Genomic DNA, 16737 nt, shown 5'->3' with positions numbered 1-16737 from the left:
TCACAAACTTCATCACAAACTTCACAAACTTCATCAAATTCCATCAAAATTTCATCACAAATTCCATGACAAACTCCATCACAAACTCCATCACAGATTTCATAAATTCCATCACAAATTCCATCACAAATTCCATCACAAATTTCATCACAAACTTCATCAAATTCCATCACAAATTCCATCACAAACTCCATCACAAATTTCATAAATTCCATCACAAATTCCATCACAAATTTCATCACAAATTTCATCACAAACTTCATCACAAACTTCATCACAAACTCCATCACAAATTCCATCACAAACTCCATCACAAACTTCATCACAAATTTCATCACAAACTTCATCACAAACTTCATCACAAACTTCATCACAAACTTCATCAAATTCCATCACAACCTTCATCACAAACTCCATCACAAACTTAATCACAAACTTCCTCATTTCCTGCTCCAGCTTCCCAACACTTTTTTAGAGCACAGCTGCTCCAGCCAGAAGGCAGATTTATTTTTATTTAAAAGACAAATAAAATGCTGTGCAGAAAATCCCTGCACCTTTCACCCCAAACCTCACCTCTCTCAAGGTTTCCACCATGGATTCCAGGCTCATCCTCCTGCTCAGCTCCTCCTCCCATCTGGAAGATGAAACAAAGTGTTAATTAGAGAGAAAAGTGCTTTTTTCTGCTCAAAATGACAGAGTTGTGATGGATGTGGGAGGATGGGAGGCACTGGAAATGCAGAACAGATGGGTTTTATTGGGATCAGCGTTCCTGCTGCTCTCCAACGTGCCAGGAACAGGGAATGGCAGAATTTTGGGATGGAGGAACCCCAAAAAATCTCATTCCAAGCCCTGCCATGGGCTTGGAATCTCCCAATGTCCCAGATTGTTCCAGAAACTTCCAAGGATTCAGCCTCAGCTCCTTTGGGCACCCAATATATATATTATATATTATATATTATATGTTATATGTTATATGTTATATATTATATATTATATATTATATATTATATATTATATATTATATATTATATATTATATATTATATGTTATATATTATATATTATATATTATATGTTATATATTATACATTATATATTATATATTATATATTATATATTATATATTATATATTATATATTATATATTATATATTATATATTATATATTATATATTATATATTATATATTATATATTATATGTTATATGTTATATATTATACATTATATATTATATATTATATATTATATATTACATATTACATATAATATAATATAAATTATATAAATATATATTAATTATTTTAATTATAATTAATATATTCTTAATAATCTTAATATTAGTAATAATATAATATAATATAATATAATATAATATAATATAATATAATATAATATAATATAATATAATATAATATAATATAATATAATATGATATATTATATGATAGAATAGAATAGAACATAACATAATATAATATATTATAACATAACATAACATAACATAACATAACATAATATAATATAATATAACATAATACAATATAATACAATACAATATAATACAATAAAATACAATATAATATAATACAATACAATATAACAAATATATAATCATATATTGTTATATGTAATACATAATAAATATATTCCAATATAATATATTAGAATAGAATAAATTAGAATATATTAGGATATATTAGAATATATCAGAGTAGAATATATTCTCATACATTCTAATATATTCTTGCCCCCTTCCCAATAGATCAACCCTCTTGGCAAGGTAAAAACTAAAAAAAAAAAGAACATAAAAAAATTCAAGAAGAATGTCTGAATATGTGTGAGAATTTATGGATATGTAGGAAAATTCTGTTTTTAAGGGAGGTGAATGCAGAGACACCCAGCCTGATCTGTATATTTTACTTTATTTTTTTCTCCTAATTGTTTTCTTTAATTTTTAATTAAACTTTTAAATTCTATATAAAAAAATGATGTGAACCTGGTTTTTCACACCAATCCTTGGAGCAGGATATGAACCCTGCAGCTGCTCCTTGAAATTCACTTTATTTCTTGGCTCCCACGCAGCAATTCCAATGGTTTCCAGCTGCATCCAAAAATCCCTTTCCTGACTCATCCAAAGCTCCCAGACTTTGGGGCTTTTTATTACATTTTTAGTAATTTCTTCTAAAAAAAGCAACATGAATTTCAAACCTAGCCAGGCTTTTTTTTTTTAATTTTTTTCTATTTTTTCCTCCTATCCATTCACAAATAAAGGTTAAATCTGACTTTTCCTGCAGCCCTTTTTTTTTCCCAGATGTGACACATCACATTCCAGCGGCGTTCCGTCATTCCTGGGGCTCAGCCTCGTGTCTGGGAGGAGGATAAAGGACACCCAGTGTTGGAGTCTGAGATCCAGACTGTGTGCCCTTCTTTTTAATATTTAGTTCTAGGATTTAAGGAAACACTGAATTTCATAGAATATGAAATTATTATTATATTATTATTATATTATTATATTATTATTATTATATTTCATAGAATATGAAATTCACGAGCATGTTTTCATGGTGATACATGAGAACAAAAAGTCAGATAGGGAAAGTGTAAATGTGTAGATTAGAAAGTTTCTTAAATCACTGGGTGAAAAAGTAGTTTAGAGAACAGGAGACAAGATGGAAGATTTAGGGTGTTTGTTGGAGTCTGAGATCCAGACTGTGTGCCCTTGTTTTTAATATTTAATTCTAGGATTTAAGGAAACACTGAATTTCATAGAATATGAAATTATTATTATATTATTATTATATTATTATATTATTATTATTATTATATTTCATAGAATATGAAATTCACGGGCGTGTTTTCATGGTGATACATGAGAACAAATGTTAAAGTCAGATAGGGAAAGTGTAAATGTGTAGATTAGAAAGTTAATTAAATCACTGGGTTAAAAAGTAGTTTAGAGAACAGGAGACAAGATGGAGGATTCAGGGTGTTTGTTGGAGTCTGAGATCCAGACTGTGTGCCCTTGTTTTTAATATTTAGTTCTAGGATTCAAAGAAACACTGAATTTAATATAATATGAAATTCATGTGCATGTTTTCATGGTGATACATGAGAACAAATGTTAGACAGGAAAAGTGTAAGTGTGTAGATCAGAAAGTTCTTTAAATCACTGTGTGAAAAAGTAGTTTAGAGAACAGAGACAAGATGGAGGATTTAGGGTGTTGTCTCTTGTCCTTCCTCTTTCTTCATCTTCTTCTCCTGGGGTTTTTTGGGTGGTTTGAAGTGATTGGGTAGAAAAATGCTGCAGTGCAGCTCACAGGTGTTGGGTCACTAAGAAAAATAATTTAGCTGGCATCTGTTAATTGGGTAAATGGACATAAAAAAGACCTTGAAGAGGTTTTTTTTTACCCCTTTTCTATCATAGTGCACACAGCTCCTTGTAATACTGATAAGAAAAGAATAAACAACTGAGACCGAACAAGAGAAAACTGCCTCCCTCTCATCAATCTTCAGTTCAAAGGGAAAAAGAACCCAAATCCAAAAGTCCTGAAGGAGACAAGGCAGCTCTGCAGAGGATATTGGATAGAAACAGCACTCAGGGTTAGCATTGCTCAAAGCTGAGTCACAATTCTGTTCTCCAGGAAATTGGGAGAGACAAAATCCCAAAAAAAAAACCTGGAGACACCTTGGGGTCCCTACAAAGCTTCTCCAGGTTTTCACAAAAAATGGAATTACACCAAGCTCGGTGCTGAGCCACAAATTGCCTTAAATGGGAATTAAGAGGAATGGGATCCTCTTCTTTTCCCAGGAATGCAGAGCAGGGAAAGGCAGCAGATTGACAAAATCCCCTTTGGAATGGTGTTATAAATATATTATATTGTATTATATTGTATTATATTGTATTGTATTGTATTGTATTGTATAATATTGTATAATATTGTATTATATTATATTATATTATATTATATTATATTATATTATATTATATTATATTATATTATATTATATTATATTATATCATTATTATATTATATCATATCATTATTATATCATATCATATCATTATTATATCATATCATATCATATCATATCATTATTATATTATATTATATTATATAGTTATTACATTATATTATATCATTATTATATAATATATTATATATATTACATAAATATATATTATATAAATTATAATTAATATATATTCTTAATATTCTTAATATTCTTAATATTAGTATTACTATAATGTAATATAATATAATATTAGATGAAATACAGATGAAATTAGATGAAATTCAGATGAAATTAGATGAAATTAAATGAAATATAGATGAAATATAGATGAAATTAGATGAAATACATATTAAATTAGATGAAATATAGGTGAAATATAGATGAAACTAGATGAAATTAGATGAAATTAGATGAAATATAGATGAAATACAGATGAAATTAGATGAAATTCAGATGAAATTATATGAAATTAAATTAAATATAGATGAAATACAGATGAAATTAAATATAGATGAAATATAGATGAAATATAGATGAAATTAGATGAAATTAGATGAAATTAAATTAAATATAGATGAAATACAGATGAAATTATATGAAATGCAGATGAAATTATATGAAATTAAATGAAATATAGATGAAATTATACGAAATATAGATGAAATTAGATGAAATATAGATGAAATATAGATGAAATTAGATTAAATTAGATGAAATATAGATGAAATACAGATGGCATATAGATGAAATATAGATGAAATACAGATGAAATTAGATGAAATTCAGATGAAATTATACGAAATATAGATGAAATACAGATGAAATTAGATGAAATTATATGAAATACAGATGAAATTATATTAAATTATATTAAATTATATGAAATTATATGAAATTAGATGAAATTCAGCGCTTTCCTGGATGTCAGAGCCAGGTATCAGAGATAAGGACACGCTCTCTGTGTCTCTGACTCCAACATTTCCCCATCACCTCTCAGGGATGAGGAAGGGAAGGGAAACTCTCCAGATCCATCAGGTTTAATCCCACGACAGGAAAAGTGTTGCTTTGAGCAGTAACTCTGTCTAAATCAGCATTTTGAAGATGTTTTCAACCCCAGGGATTCTCCCCGATTATCCCAAGCCTTGATCCAACCTGCCCAAGCTCATTGAAAGAAATTAAATGTTATTTAATGGGGCTCTGTGGAAAACAAATTAATTTAATGGGAAGGGCTGATTCCATTAGGCTGGAACAGCAGCACTCGAGTGAAATTGTGTTTCTGCCTGTTTTAACACCCCCTCCACAAAAGCTCTTTGCCAAAAACCATTCCAGCATCACAATTCCCAAACATCAGAGCCAAACAGGGGATTTTATCCCTGAGCCATCAGAACCTGCTCCCTTTGCGCTGGTTTAGAAAGGAGAGGTTTAATTTTAAAATTAAAATTAAAAAAAACCTGGGCTCTACTTAAAGCATCGAGCAGAACCTTTGAACAGCAATTGCTTGTGAAGAAAATTGCTAAAAGGAGTCACTCTACAGGAAAATATTGTCTAATTACACCCCCTGCTCACACCTGTTGGAGTCTGAAATACAGACTGTGTGCCCTTGTTTTTAATTTTTAGTTCTAAGATTCAAGAAAACACTGAATTTCATATAACATGAAATTCATGAGCATGTTTTCATGGTGATACATGAAAACAAATGCTAAAGTTAGATAAAAAAGTGTAGGTGTGTAGATTAAAAAGTTTCTTAAATCACTGGGTGAAAAAAATAGTTTAGAGAACAGGAGACAATATGAAGGATTTAGGGTGTTGTCCCTTGTCCTTTCTTCTTTCTTCTTCATCTTCTTCTCCTGGAGGTTTTTAGGTAATAGTCAGTGATTGGATAGAAAATGCCACAGTGCATCACAGAGGTGATGGGTCATTGGGTCATTAAGAAAAATAATATACATGTCTATTGTTAATTGGATAAAAATAGGTATAAAGATAAAAGAACTGAGTAGTTTCTTTCACCCAAAGATCTCGGGTGGGCAGGACAAAAAAATAAGAGAAATAAATAAACCATATAATAAAATAAATAAAGATCTCGAGTGGGCAGGACAAAAAAATAAGAGAAATAAAACCCCCAATAAAGCAGCTGTGAAATCCTAATTCAAGAAGGAGCTGTAAGAAAACAGAATAAATTCCTGGCAGGCGCTGTGAGGAGCTGTCACAAGAGTTTCCTCTAACAAACCCCATCACCCTTTTAAAAATACATTTGTGTTTTTATGCTGCTCAGGACATTTCCTTTGGAATTTCTCACCTCCTACTGCTCCCTCTCACAGACTTTGCCAAAGTTCTGACAGCTCAGACCAGGAGTTCCAAGAGGGATTTAAAGCCATAAGAGCTGTAATCCCCCAATTACAGCTTCAGGTAATTAAGTCATTTATTAAAGTTTGTTCTCCCTCCCCACCAATTCGTTTTGTTGATATTTTTCTGGGCTTGAGACTGTCAGTTTTGTCTGAGATAAATAAAATAAATAATAATATAATAATAAATAATAAATATATAAATAATTCATTTATAAATATGTATAATAATATATAATATATAATATATAATATACATATATTATATATTATATATTATATAGTATATAGTATATAGTATATAGTATATTATATATATTATATAATATTAGATATTGTATATTATATATTATATTATATTATATATATATTATATATTATATATTATATAGTATATAGTATATATTATATATTATATATTATATCCAATATATTATATCCAATATATTATATCCAATATATTATATCCAATATATTATAATATATATAAAATATAAATAAATAATAAATAATCATAAATATATCATAAATAATTAAAAATATATAATAAATAATTAAATTTAAGTTTTCTTAAATCACTGGGTGAAAAAATTTAGAGGAGACAAGATATAATATATCTTATATAATATATATAATATATTATAATATATATAAATATAAATAAATAATAAATACTAATAAATACATCATAAATAATTAAATGGGAGAACAGCAGTTTCTGACAGGCTGTGGTATTTTAGAGTTATACACTAGAGCAGTGCAGGATCTGAAAAATCTGAAATATGAGTATAAAAAAAAATATAAATAATAGAAATATTTTATAAAAATATTTGATAGAAATATTTGATAGAAATATCTGATAGAAATATTTGATAGAAATATTTGATATACATACTTATACAAATATAAGTAATAAGTATAATACAAATATATTCTATAAATAAATATAAATATATATATATATAAATAAATGGTTTATAGTCTTATTTCTATGATAATATAAATATTATTTTTATAAAAATCTCTGAGACATCTCTGAGCTGTCGGAAACTCCAGGCAAACTCCTGTGGAATGTTTTTTCCTTTCTCTTCCCTTATAAACACCTCATGAAAACTCTCCTGGAGCTGCCAAGTGAAAATAGTTCATTATCTCAGCTGCTGCACATGACTCTGGGGAAGATTCCTCCATCCCAGCCGCGAGGAATTGTCCAGCAAGGCAGGAAAGCTTTCCCATGTAGGGTGAGGAATATTCTCACCAGTGCCTCGTGATTTCTGCTGGAGGCTGGGATACAGAGTGAGTGCCCTTGTTCATGATACTTGGGTATAAGATCAAGAGAAACACTGAATTTCATAGAATATGAAATTAATGAGCGTGTTTTGATGGTGAGACATGAAAACAAACGTTAAACTTAGATAGAAAAAGGTAAAAGTGTGTGTAGATTAGAAAGTTTTTTAAATCACTGGGTGAAAAAGTTAATTTAGAGAACAGGAGACAAGATGAAGGATTTAGGGTGTTGTCTCTTGTCCTTCCTCTTTCTTCTTCATCTTCTTCTCCAAGAGGTTTTTGGGTGGTAAGAAATGGACAGAAAATGTCACAGTGCAGCACACAGATGGGTCATTGGGTCATTAAGAAAAATAATATACATTTCTATTGTTAATTGGGTAAAATAGGTATAAAGATAAAAGAACTGCGTATTTTGGGGCATTCTGTGCATCAGACACGAAGTGAGCCACAAGGCCAAGAAGAAAGAAATAAACCAGATTGCAAAGATTAACCTTGTGTAGCCAGCCTAGAAAAACCTGTCAAGTTTTGTGATGACCTTTTAATAAACATGAGAAACAAGATTCTAATGAGCTGGGGAGTTTTCTTCATAATAAGAAATTATTAATAATAATAATAATCATAAGAACTGAGATAAGCAGGGCTCCCCACCAGGGAGGATCCCAAAAGAATTCAGTCCAAAGGAGGCTGAGAAATCCAAGAATAAAAAGGAAAATACAGAAGAGATGCAGCAGAAACGGAATTTTTAGAGGAAAAAGGAAGGAAGGAAGGAAGGAAGGAAGGAAGGAAGGAAGGAAGGAAGGAAGGAAGGAAGGAAGGAAGGAAGGAAGGAAGGAAGGAAGGAAGGAAGGAAGGAAGGAAGGAAGGAAGGAAGGAAGGAAGGAAGGAAGGAAGGAAGGAAGGAAGGAAGGAAGGAAGGAAGGAAGGAAGGAAGGAAGGAAGGAAGGAAGGAAGGAAGGAAGGAAGGAAGGAAGGAAGGAAGGAAGGAAGGAAGGAAGGAAGGAAGGAAGGAAGGAAGGAAGGAAGGAAGGAAGGAAGGAAGGAAGGAAGGAAGGAAGGAAGGAAGGAAGGAAGGAAGGAAGGAAGGAAGGAAGGAAGGAAGGAAGGAAGGAAGGAAGGAAGGAAGGAAGGAAGGAAGGAAGGAAGGAAGGAAGGAAGGAAGGAAGGAAGGAAGGAAAAAAGGAAAAAAGGAAAAAAGGAAAAAAGGAAAAAAAGATTTTCTCAATCAAGGACTGCTGTGTAAATAAGATTTTAATTCTCCAAGCAATCACACAGATGTTCTCAGAGTGTTTTTCCTCTTGTCCCATCAATGGGATGGGACAGGTGCTGTTCCTTGTAACACCTCATAAAAAGGGCTGAAAACACCAAAATAAACCCATTTTTGTCTCCTGAGACAACAAAACTGCGATTTGAACCCTCACTTTTTATTTTTATAAATAAACATTTCGCTGTTTTCCAGGCAGAAAACACAAAAAAAGCCACACCTGAAGGTGTGGATCGACACAAAGGCTGGGTGAGTCCCAAAATCCTTTTGGGAAAGGATCCAAATCAGCCAAGTTTTGGGGAATTGGGACACAGGGAAGCAGAGGAATCACATGGAGAAGAGTTTTGGCCGCAGGAACAAAGAGCTCTGAGGTTTCTGGGCTGGGATTTGGGCCTCTGGCTCCCTAACGAGCAGGACATGTTAATTAATTAATGGACGTTAATGGACACAGAGCTCCATTCTCCTCCAGAAATTCCTGATGGAATCCATCCAAATTTTCCCTCCATCCAAATTTTTCCCTCCATCCAAATTTTTCCTTCCATGAGGAAATTTTCCCTCCATCCAAACTTCAGCTCCAAATTTTCTCTCCATCCAAATTTTCCCTCCATCCAAATTTTCCCTCCATCCAAATTTTCCTTCCTTCCAAATTTTCCTTCCATCCAAACTTTCCCTCCAAATTTTCCTTCCTTCCAAACTTTCCCTCCATCCAAATTTTCTCTCCATCCAAATTTTCTCTCCTTCCAAATTCTCCCTCCATCCAAACTTTCCCTCCATCTAAATTTTCCTTCCATCCAAACTTTCCCTCCATTCAAACTTTCCCTCCAAATTTTCTCTCCATCCAAATTTTCCCTCCATCCAAATTTTCCTTCCATCCAAATTTTCTCTCCTTCCAAATTCTCCCTCCATCCAAACTTTCCCTCCATCTAAATTTTCCTTCCATCCAAATTTTCCCTCCATTCAAACTTTCCCTCCAAATTTTCCCTCCATCCAAATTTTCCTTCCATGATGAAATTTTCCCTCTCTCCAATCCAAACCTCTCCTGCTGCCACACCAGGACTTCTCCTCTCGTTCCCTGGGAGAATTGACCCAAATTCAGGCATTTTAACCATTTATTTGAAATTTGAGAAGCTCTCGCCGTGCCCAGGTTATTCCCCCACTGCAATAATCTTAATTTTGTCCCTTTATTCCTAAATTTATGGTGAAGTGGAGGAAAATTCCTTCCCTCCAGAGGTGAGAGGTTCAGGGTTAGAAATCCGAGCACTCCTGGATCCCTGGGATTGGATCTTGGTCATTCCAACCCTGGGATTCCAACATTTCCCCTTTTCCTGGATCAGTCTGGTGCCTTTTTATTCATTTATTGCCTTTTTATTATCATTTCTCACTGATCCCTTCAGGGCCCTTGGAACGAGGGGATTTTTTTATAGGAAGAATTTTTATATTGAATATTTTTATATTGAATATTTTTATATTGAATATTTTTATATTGAATATTTTTATACTGAATATTTTTATATGGAATATTTTTATATTGAATATTTTTATATTGAATATTTTTATATTGAATATTTTTATATTGAATATTTTTATATTGAAGGAGGAGTTTCAATCGCTCTGAACACAAACATTGTTAAACTTTTAAACTCACCAAAAAAAAAAAAAAAAAAAAAAAAACCAAAACTGGAAGAAATCTCTTCTTTTCTCATACAATTAAAATAAAAATAAATTAAAAATGTAGGTTTTAATCACCAGGATGGAGATTTAGAATCAGAATATCCCAAGCTGGAAGCTTCTCCTTTTGCTTTTTCCTCCAGGTGATGATATTTTATCCAAAGAATGGATAAATTTACATCTTTTCTATTTATTCTGTTGCCTTAATCTCATATTTTTATTTTTTTTTAGCAAGGATCATGATTTTACATGAGATCATGACTTCAGTGAGGGAGTTAAGAATTGTGGTTCACCTACAAAGATTTTTTTATTAAATATTCCAAGCACAGAAAGTGGGATTGAAGGGAAACACCTTCCCCTCCTCCCAAACTTTCTTCTGCATCCCTACAACCCAGAAATCCCAATTTCCAGCTGTGTTGTGAGGGGAAAAAATGAAATAAAATGAAATAAAATGAAATAAAATAAAATAAAATATGAAACAAAATGAAATAAAATAAAATAAAATATGAAATATGAAATAAAATAAAAGATGAAATAAAAGATGAAATAAAATAAAATAAATGTATATAAAAATATATAATAACTATAATATTATAGATAATATATTATTATATGTTATGGTATATAACATATATTATATAACATATAATATATAAATAAATATATAAAATATATACTATAGACTATATTATATATAAAATAATATAAATAATCCAAATAAATATATAACATCTGGAATATATATTATATATATTTAATAATCAATATATAAAATCTGGAATATATATTATATCTATTTATTAATAATCAATATATAAAATCTGGAATATATAATACATTATATTTTCTATATATCTATATAATAATAATATGAATAATAATAGATTAATTAATTAAATTAAATATATCAACTTGAGATTTGTCAGAGTGCTCCAGATAAGTGTGTACCCTAAATTTGTCTCTGCAGCAGCATTTTAGAAGGAAAAATGGAATTATTTATGGAATTATTTATGGAATTAATTATGGAATTGTTTATGGAATTGTTTATGGAATTAATTGTTTATGGAATTATTATTTATGGAATTATTTATGGAATTATTACTCTTCTGGTGCCTCACTTTCCACCCAGCAATCCCAGCTGGATATTTGTGCCACACAGCCAAGTTTCTTTCACATTTATCACATTTATCCCTTCTTCTCCAGGAGGAAAACCGATCTTCTCCCAGCCCAGGGGGGAAAAAGGGACTTTTCAAGCCTCAATCTCAGGTTTCACCAGAGCCAACATTTTAATATCAAACTTCACATCTTGTAAGAGGCAGCCAAAAAAATAAAAATCCCCCCCAAGACCGGCGAAAAGTGGTGGAAAATCCGGAATTCCTGCGAAAAACCACATTGAAAAATAATTATCCCTGTATAAAACAGCAAAAAAAAGCAAAGCAGGAATAGCAGAATTAAAAAAGTGAAATTCACAGAGATTGTTCCTGCCAGCCCCGTGACCAATCGAGGCAGGGACATCCCTCCAGGGGGGGATGAAAAAATTATTTGTTTTTGATTGGGTCTACGCAGAACATTTGCATCTCGTTACCGCTGATATTTTAGCCTTAAAACTTCTCAGACATTCCTCCAGGGTTTATCTTAAGCACATTTTTATTAAGTTCCCCTCTCTAAATAAAAAATAAAGCCGAGCTCCGGCGAGTTTTGACGCTTTGGACAATGATAATCTTTGTCCTTCGCAGCTGCAGCAGATTTGGGATCATTTGAGATAATCTCTTTTCCAAGTGGGGTTTATGAAATAAACCAGTGAAATAAAACCATTCTGGGCAGCCCAGCGCGAGGGGCAGCAACGGGAACATCTGGAGGGCTGGGAACATCTGGAGCAGGGAATGGGGATGGAGAAACACAGCCCGGGATTGAGGGCACGGCTGGGGGGTGACAGTGACAGCGCGGCCTGGGATGGACACACGGCACTGGGATTGTCACTGGCACTGGGATTGGCATTGGCACTGCTGTGCTGGCATTGTCATTGTCACTGCTGCCACTGTCACTGCTGTCACTGTCACTGCTGTGCTGGCACTGTCACTGTCACAGCTGTCACTGGTACAGCTGTGCTGTCACTGCTGGCACTGTCATTGGCACTGCTGCGCTGGCATTGTCATTGTCACTGCTGCCACTGTCACTGCTCTGCTGGCACTGCTGGCACTGTCATTGGCACTGCTGCCACTGTCACTGCTGCCACTGTCACTGCTGTGCTGGCACTGTCACTGCTGCCACTGTCACTGCTGTGCTGGCACTGGCACTGTCACAGCTGTCACTGTCACTGCTGTGCTGGCACTGGCACTGTCATTGGCACTGCTGTGCTGGCATTGTCACTGTCACTGCTGTCACTGTCACTGCTGTGCTGGCACTGCTGTGCTGGCATTGTCACTGTCACTGCTGCCACTGTCACTGCTGCCACTGGCACTGCTGTGCTGGCATTGTCACTGTCACTGCTGCCACTGTCACTGCTGTGCTGTCACTGCTGGCACTGTCACTGCTGTGCTGGCACTGTCACTGTCACAGCTGTCACTGTCACAGCTGTGCTGTCACTGCTGGCACTGGCACTGTCACTGCTGTGCTGGCACTGTCACTGTCACTGCTGTCACTGCTGTCACTGCTGTCACTTCTGTCACTGCTGTCACTGGTACAGCTGTGCTGGCACTGGCACTGTCACTGCTGCCACTGTGACTGCTGTGCTGGCACTGTCACTGTCACTGCTGCCACTGTCACAGCTGTGCTGGCACTGTCACTGGCACTGCTGTCACTGCTGTCACTGTCACTGCTCTGCTGGCACTGTCACTGTCACAGCTGTCACTGGTACAGCTGTGCTGGCACTGTCACTGCTGCCACTGTCACTGCTGTGCTGGCACTGTCGCTGCTGTCACTGTCACAGCTGTGCTGGCACTGTCACTGTCACTGCTGTCACTGGTACAGCTGTGCTGGCACTGTCACTGTCACTGCTGTCACTGCTGTCGCTGTCACTGCTGTGCTGGCACTGGCACTGCTGTCACTGGTACAGCTGTGCTGGCACTGACATTGTCATTGTCACAGCTGTGCTGGCACTGGAATTGTCATTGGCACTGGTTTTGTCACTGTCACTGCTCTGCTGGCACTGCCACATGCCACTGTCACTGGCATTGTCACTGCTGGCACTGCCGTCACTGTCACTGCTGTGCTGTCACTGCTGTCACTGTCACAGCTGTGCTGTCACTGCCACACGCCACTAGCACTGGCATTGTCACTGTCATTGTCACAGCTGTGCTGTCACTGCTGTGCTACCATTGTCACTGTCACTGCTGTGCTGTCACATGCCACTGGCACTGTCATAGCTGTGCTGCCACTGTCACTGTCATTGTCACTGCTGTGCTGCCACTGGCACTGTCACAGCTGTGCTGTCATTGTCACACCTGCACTGCCACTGTCACAGCACCACTGCCGCTGTCACCACTGCCACCACTGTCACCATCACCACTGCCACTGTCACCAGTGCCACTGTCGCCATCACCACGGCTGCTGCCACTGTCACCACTGTCACTGTCACAGCACCACTGCCAACACTGTCCCACTGTCACTGTCACAGCACCACTGTCACTGTCCCACTGTCACAGCACCACTGCCAACACTGTCCCACTGTCACCACTGTCACCACTGTCACTGTCACAGCACCACTGTCACCACTGTCACTGTCACAGCACCACTGCCAACACTGTCACCACTGTCCCACTGTCACCACTGTCACTGTCACAGCACCACTGTCACTGTCCCACTGTCACAGCACCACTGCCAACACTGTCCCACTGTCACCACTGTCACTGTCACAGCACCACAGCCACCACTGTCACTGTCCCTGTCCCACTGTCACTGTCCCACTGTCACTGTCCCTGTCCCACTGTCCCTGTCCCACTGTCCCCGCTGTCCCAGCGCTCAGGGACGTGCCAGCTCCCATGGGCTCCCCGGGAAGGTGACACCTCAGTCTGGGCTGGGGACACATCCTGGACACCCCCTGGTTCCTGTGACCCCCCTGGCACCGGGGCTGTGACAAACAGGACAGAACCTCACCAGTCAAATATTATTATTATTATTATTATTATTATTATTATTATTATTATTATTATTATTTATTTTATTATTTATAGTAGCATTATTCTATCTAGAATAAAAAATATCCCTTCACCAGAGCGTTTTAAATTTAAAAATGTCACTCTGCTCCATTTTCAATTAACTGTCCCTGAAGTTATTTTTTTTTTTTATTGAGTTGACCGAAAAAATGCAATTTTGCAGAGAGATAATTTTGGTTTTTCCTGCGAAAAGGGTAGAAATAGGTAAAAATAACAAAATATCTGATAAACAATAAATTATCTGATTTGGAGTCAGATCTATGGCCAAAAGCTCTGCTAAATGCAAGCATAGCTGGAAAAAAAATAAAAATTTATTTAACTTTATTTTTCCTCTAAAACTCCTCCAGTTGTTAACTCCCTCATGAAGTCATAAACTCGTGTAAAATCATGATCCTTGCTAGAAAAAAAATATAAATATGAGATTGAGGCAACACAAGAAGTAGAAAAGATGCAAATTTATCCATCATTTGGGTAAAATATCACCTGGAGAAAAAAGCAAAAGCAGTTTTGGACTGAAATATCTGCTGGGCTCCTCATTTTGCTTGAGACACAAACAAAAAGGAGGGGTAAAACCTGATTTGTGTGCTCGACTGGTTGTGCCCTCTCAGAGCTCCAGTTTGTTGTCTGAGGAAAATTATTTTAGGGAATGGAAGAAAGAAATTAAATATATTTCCCCCAAATGAAGCCATTCCTAATCCCAGGAATTGCAGAGGTGGAATTTCATTGGAAGGAACAATCCTGGATGATCTCCTGCTGTTATTTTACAGCAGCAAAACAACTTTTCCTCTTCAAGAAAGGAAACTACAGGAATTATTTCCCCCTCTGCATTTTGCATTTCCCAGGTGGGACACGAGTGAGTTTAAGAGCAGCAGAAATATCAGCACTGCCCTGGTGTCCTGTTCATCCACATCCAAACACCCAGAGCACAAATATCTCACAGCCACAACCTCCCTGGCCACCCTGAAAAGGGGGAAAAGCCTCTCCTGGCCCAGGAAATAAATGGAATTATCATTATTTCCTTAAGGATCCTTGGTGGTGAGGTTACAAGGCCTGGCTGCTCCACAAAGGCTCTGCTGGCCCTGAGCAATAAGAGATTCTTTTCTTTTTATTTTAGATTTCTTTTCATTTCCTTCTTTATTTTACATTTCATTTCCTTCTTTATTTTATATTTCTTTTCATTTCCTTCTTTATTTTATATTTCATTTCCTTCTTTATTTTACATTTCATTTCCTTCTTTATTTTATATTTCTTTTCATTTCCTTCTATATTTTATACTTCTTTTCATTTCCTTCTCTATTTTAGATTTCTTTTCATTTCCTTCTTTATTTTACATTTCATTTCCTTCTTTATTTTATACTTCTTTTAATTTCCTTCTTTATTTTACATTTCTTTACATTTCCTTCTTTATTTTACATTTCATTTCCTTCTTTATTTTATACTTCTTTTCCTTCTTTTCCTGGTGGCTCAGCTGGGTTTGTGCCAGGCACGAGGCTCAGCTCCCTAAATAAATCAGGATAAGGGAATCCCAGAGAGGTTCCAGGGAGAACAAACCCCATCCCAAACCCTGAGCTCAGGGCGTTAAACCCCAGCAGGAAATTCAAACAGCAAAATCTCCTCTCTGAGCTCACCCAAAGCAGCTCAAACCCCAAAATGAGTGGGTGCTGTCCATGTGGGAGCAATTCCAGCTCCAGAGTAAAAAACCCACGCTCAAGGTACAACATCACCCACCTGGCATGGGTTGATATTCATTTTATTTTATTTATTTTTCCCCCCACACAAGGAAAACATCTTTCAAGGGCAAGGATAAGATCTGAGGTTCCCCTTTGCTCTGCTGGATTTATGCAACCCCTGAGAGGGAGGAAAATAAAAAAAAAAAATAAAAAAAAAGCAGATTTTTTTTTTTTTTAAAGCAGAAAAATCAACTTTGTATCAGCAGAAAGGCTGAACCTGAAGGCCCAAAAGTCTCATCTTCCATCAGAAGTGGGAATAAATCAGGTATCCATGGAAAAGGATGT

The 16737-nt window shown here is 35.5% G+C and overlaps 1 protein-coding gene across 1 annotated transcript in view; it reads right to left on the bottom strand.

The window, feature by feature from the left end:
* IFFO2 (intermediate filament family orphan 2) overlaps positions 1–16737 on the bottom strand; it is a 33169-nt gene that overhangs the window by 14070 nt on the left and 2362 nt on the right. Inside the window, exon 2 of the mRNA XM_058855413.1 lies at positions 574–634. Within this exon, the coding sequence (XP_058711396.1) occupies positions 574–634 (61 nt within the window). The remainder of the gene's footprint in view (positions 1–573; positions 635–16737) is intronic.

Source organism: Poecile atricapillus, chromosome 22 (genome assembly GCF_030490865.1).
Source record: "Poecile atricapillus isolate bPoeAtr1 chromosome 22, bPoeAtr1.hap1, whole genome shotgun sequence".
Classification (NCBI taxonomy): Eukaryota; Metazoa; Chordata; class Aves; order Passeriformes; family Paridae; genus Poecile; species Poecile atricapillus.
Note: the sequence above shows the minus strand (reverse complement) of the source record. Positions and strands in the feature narration are given on the sequence as shown.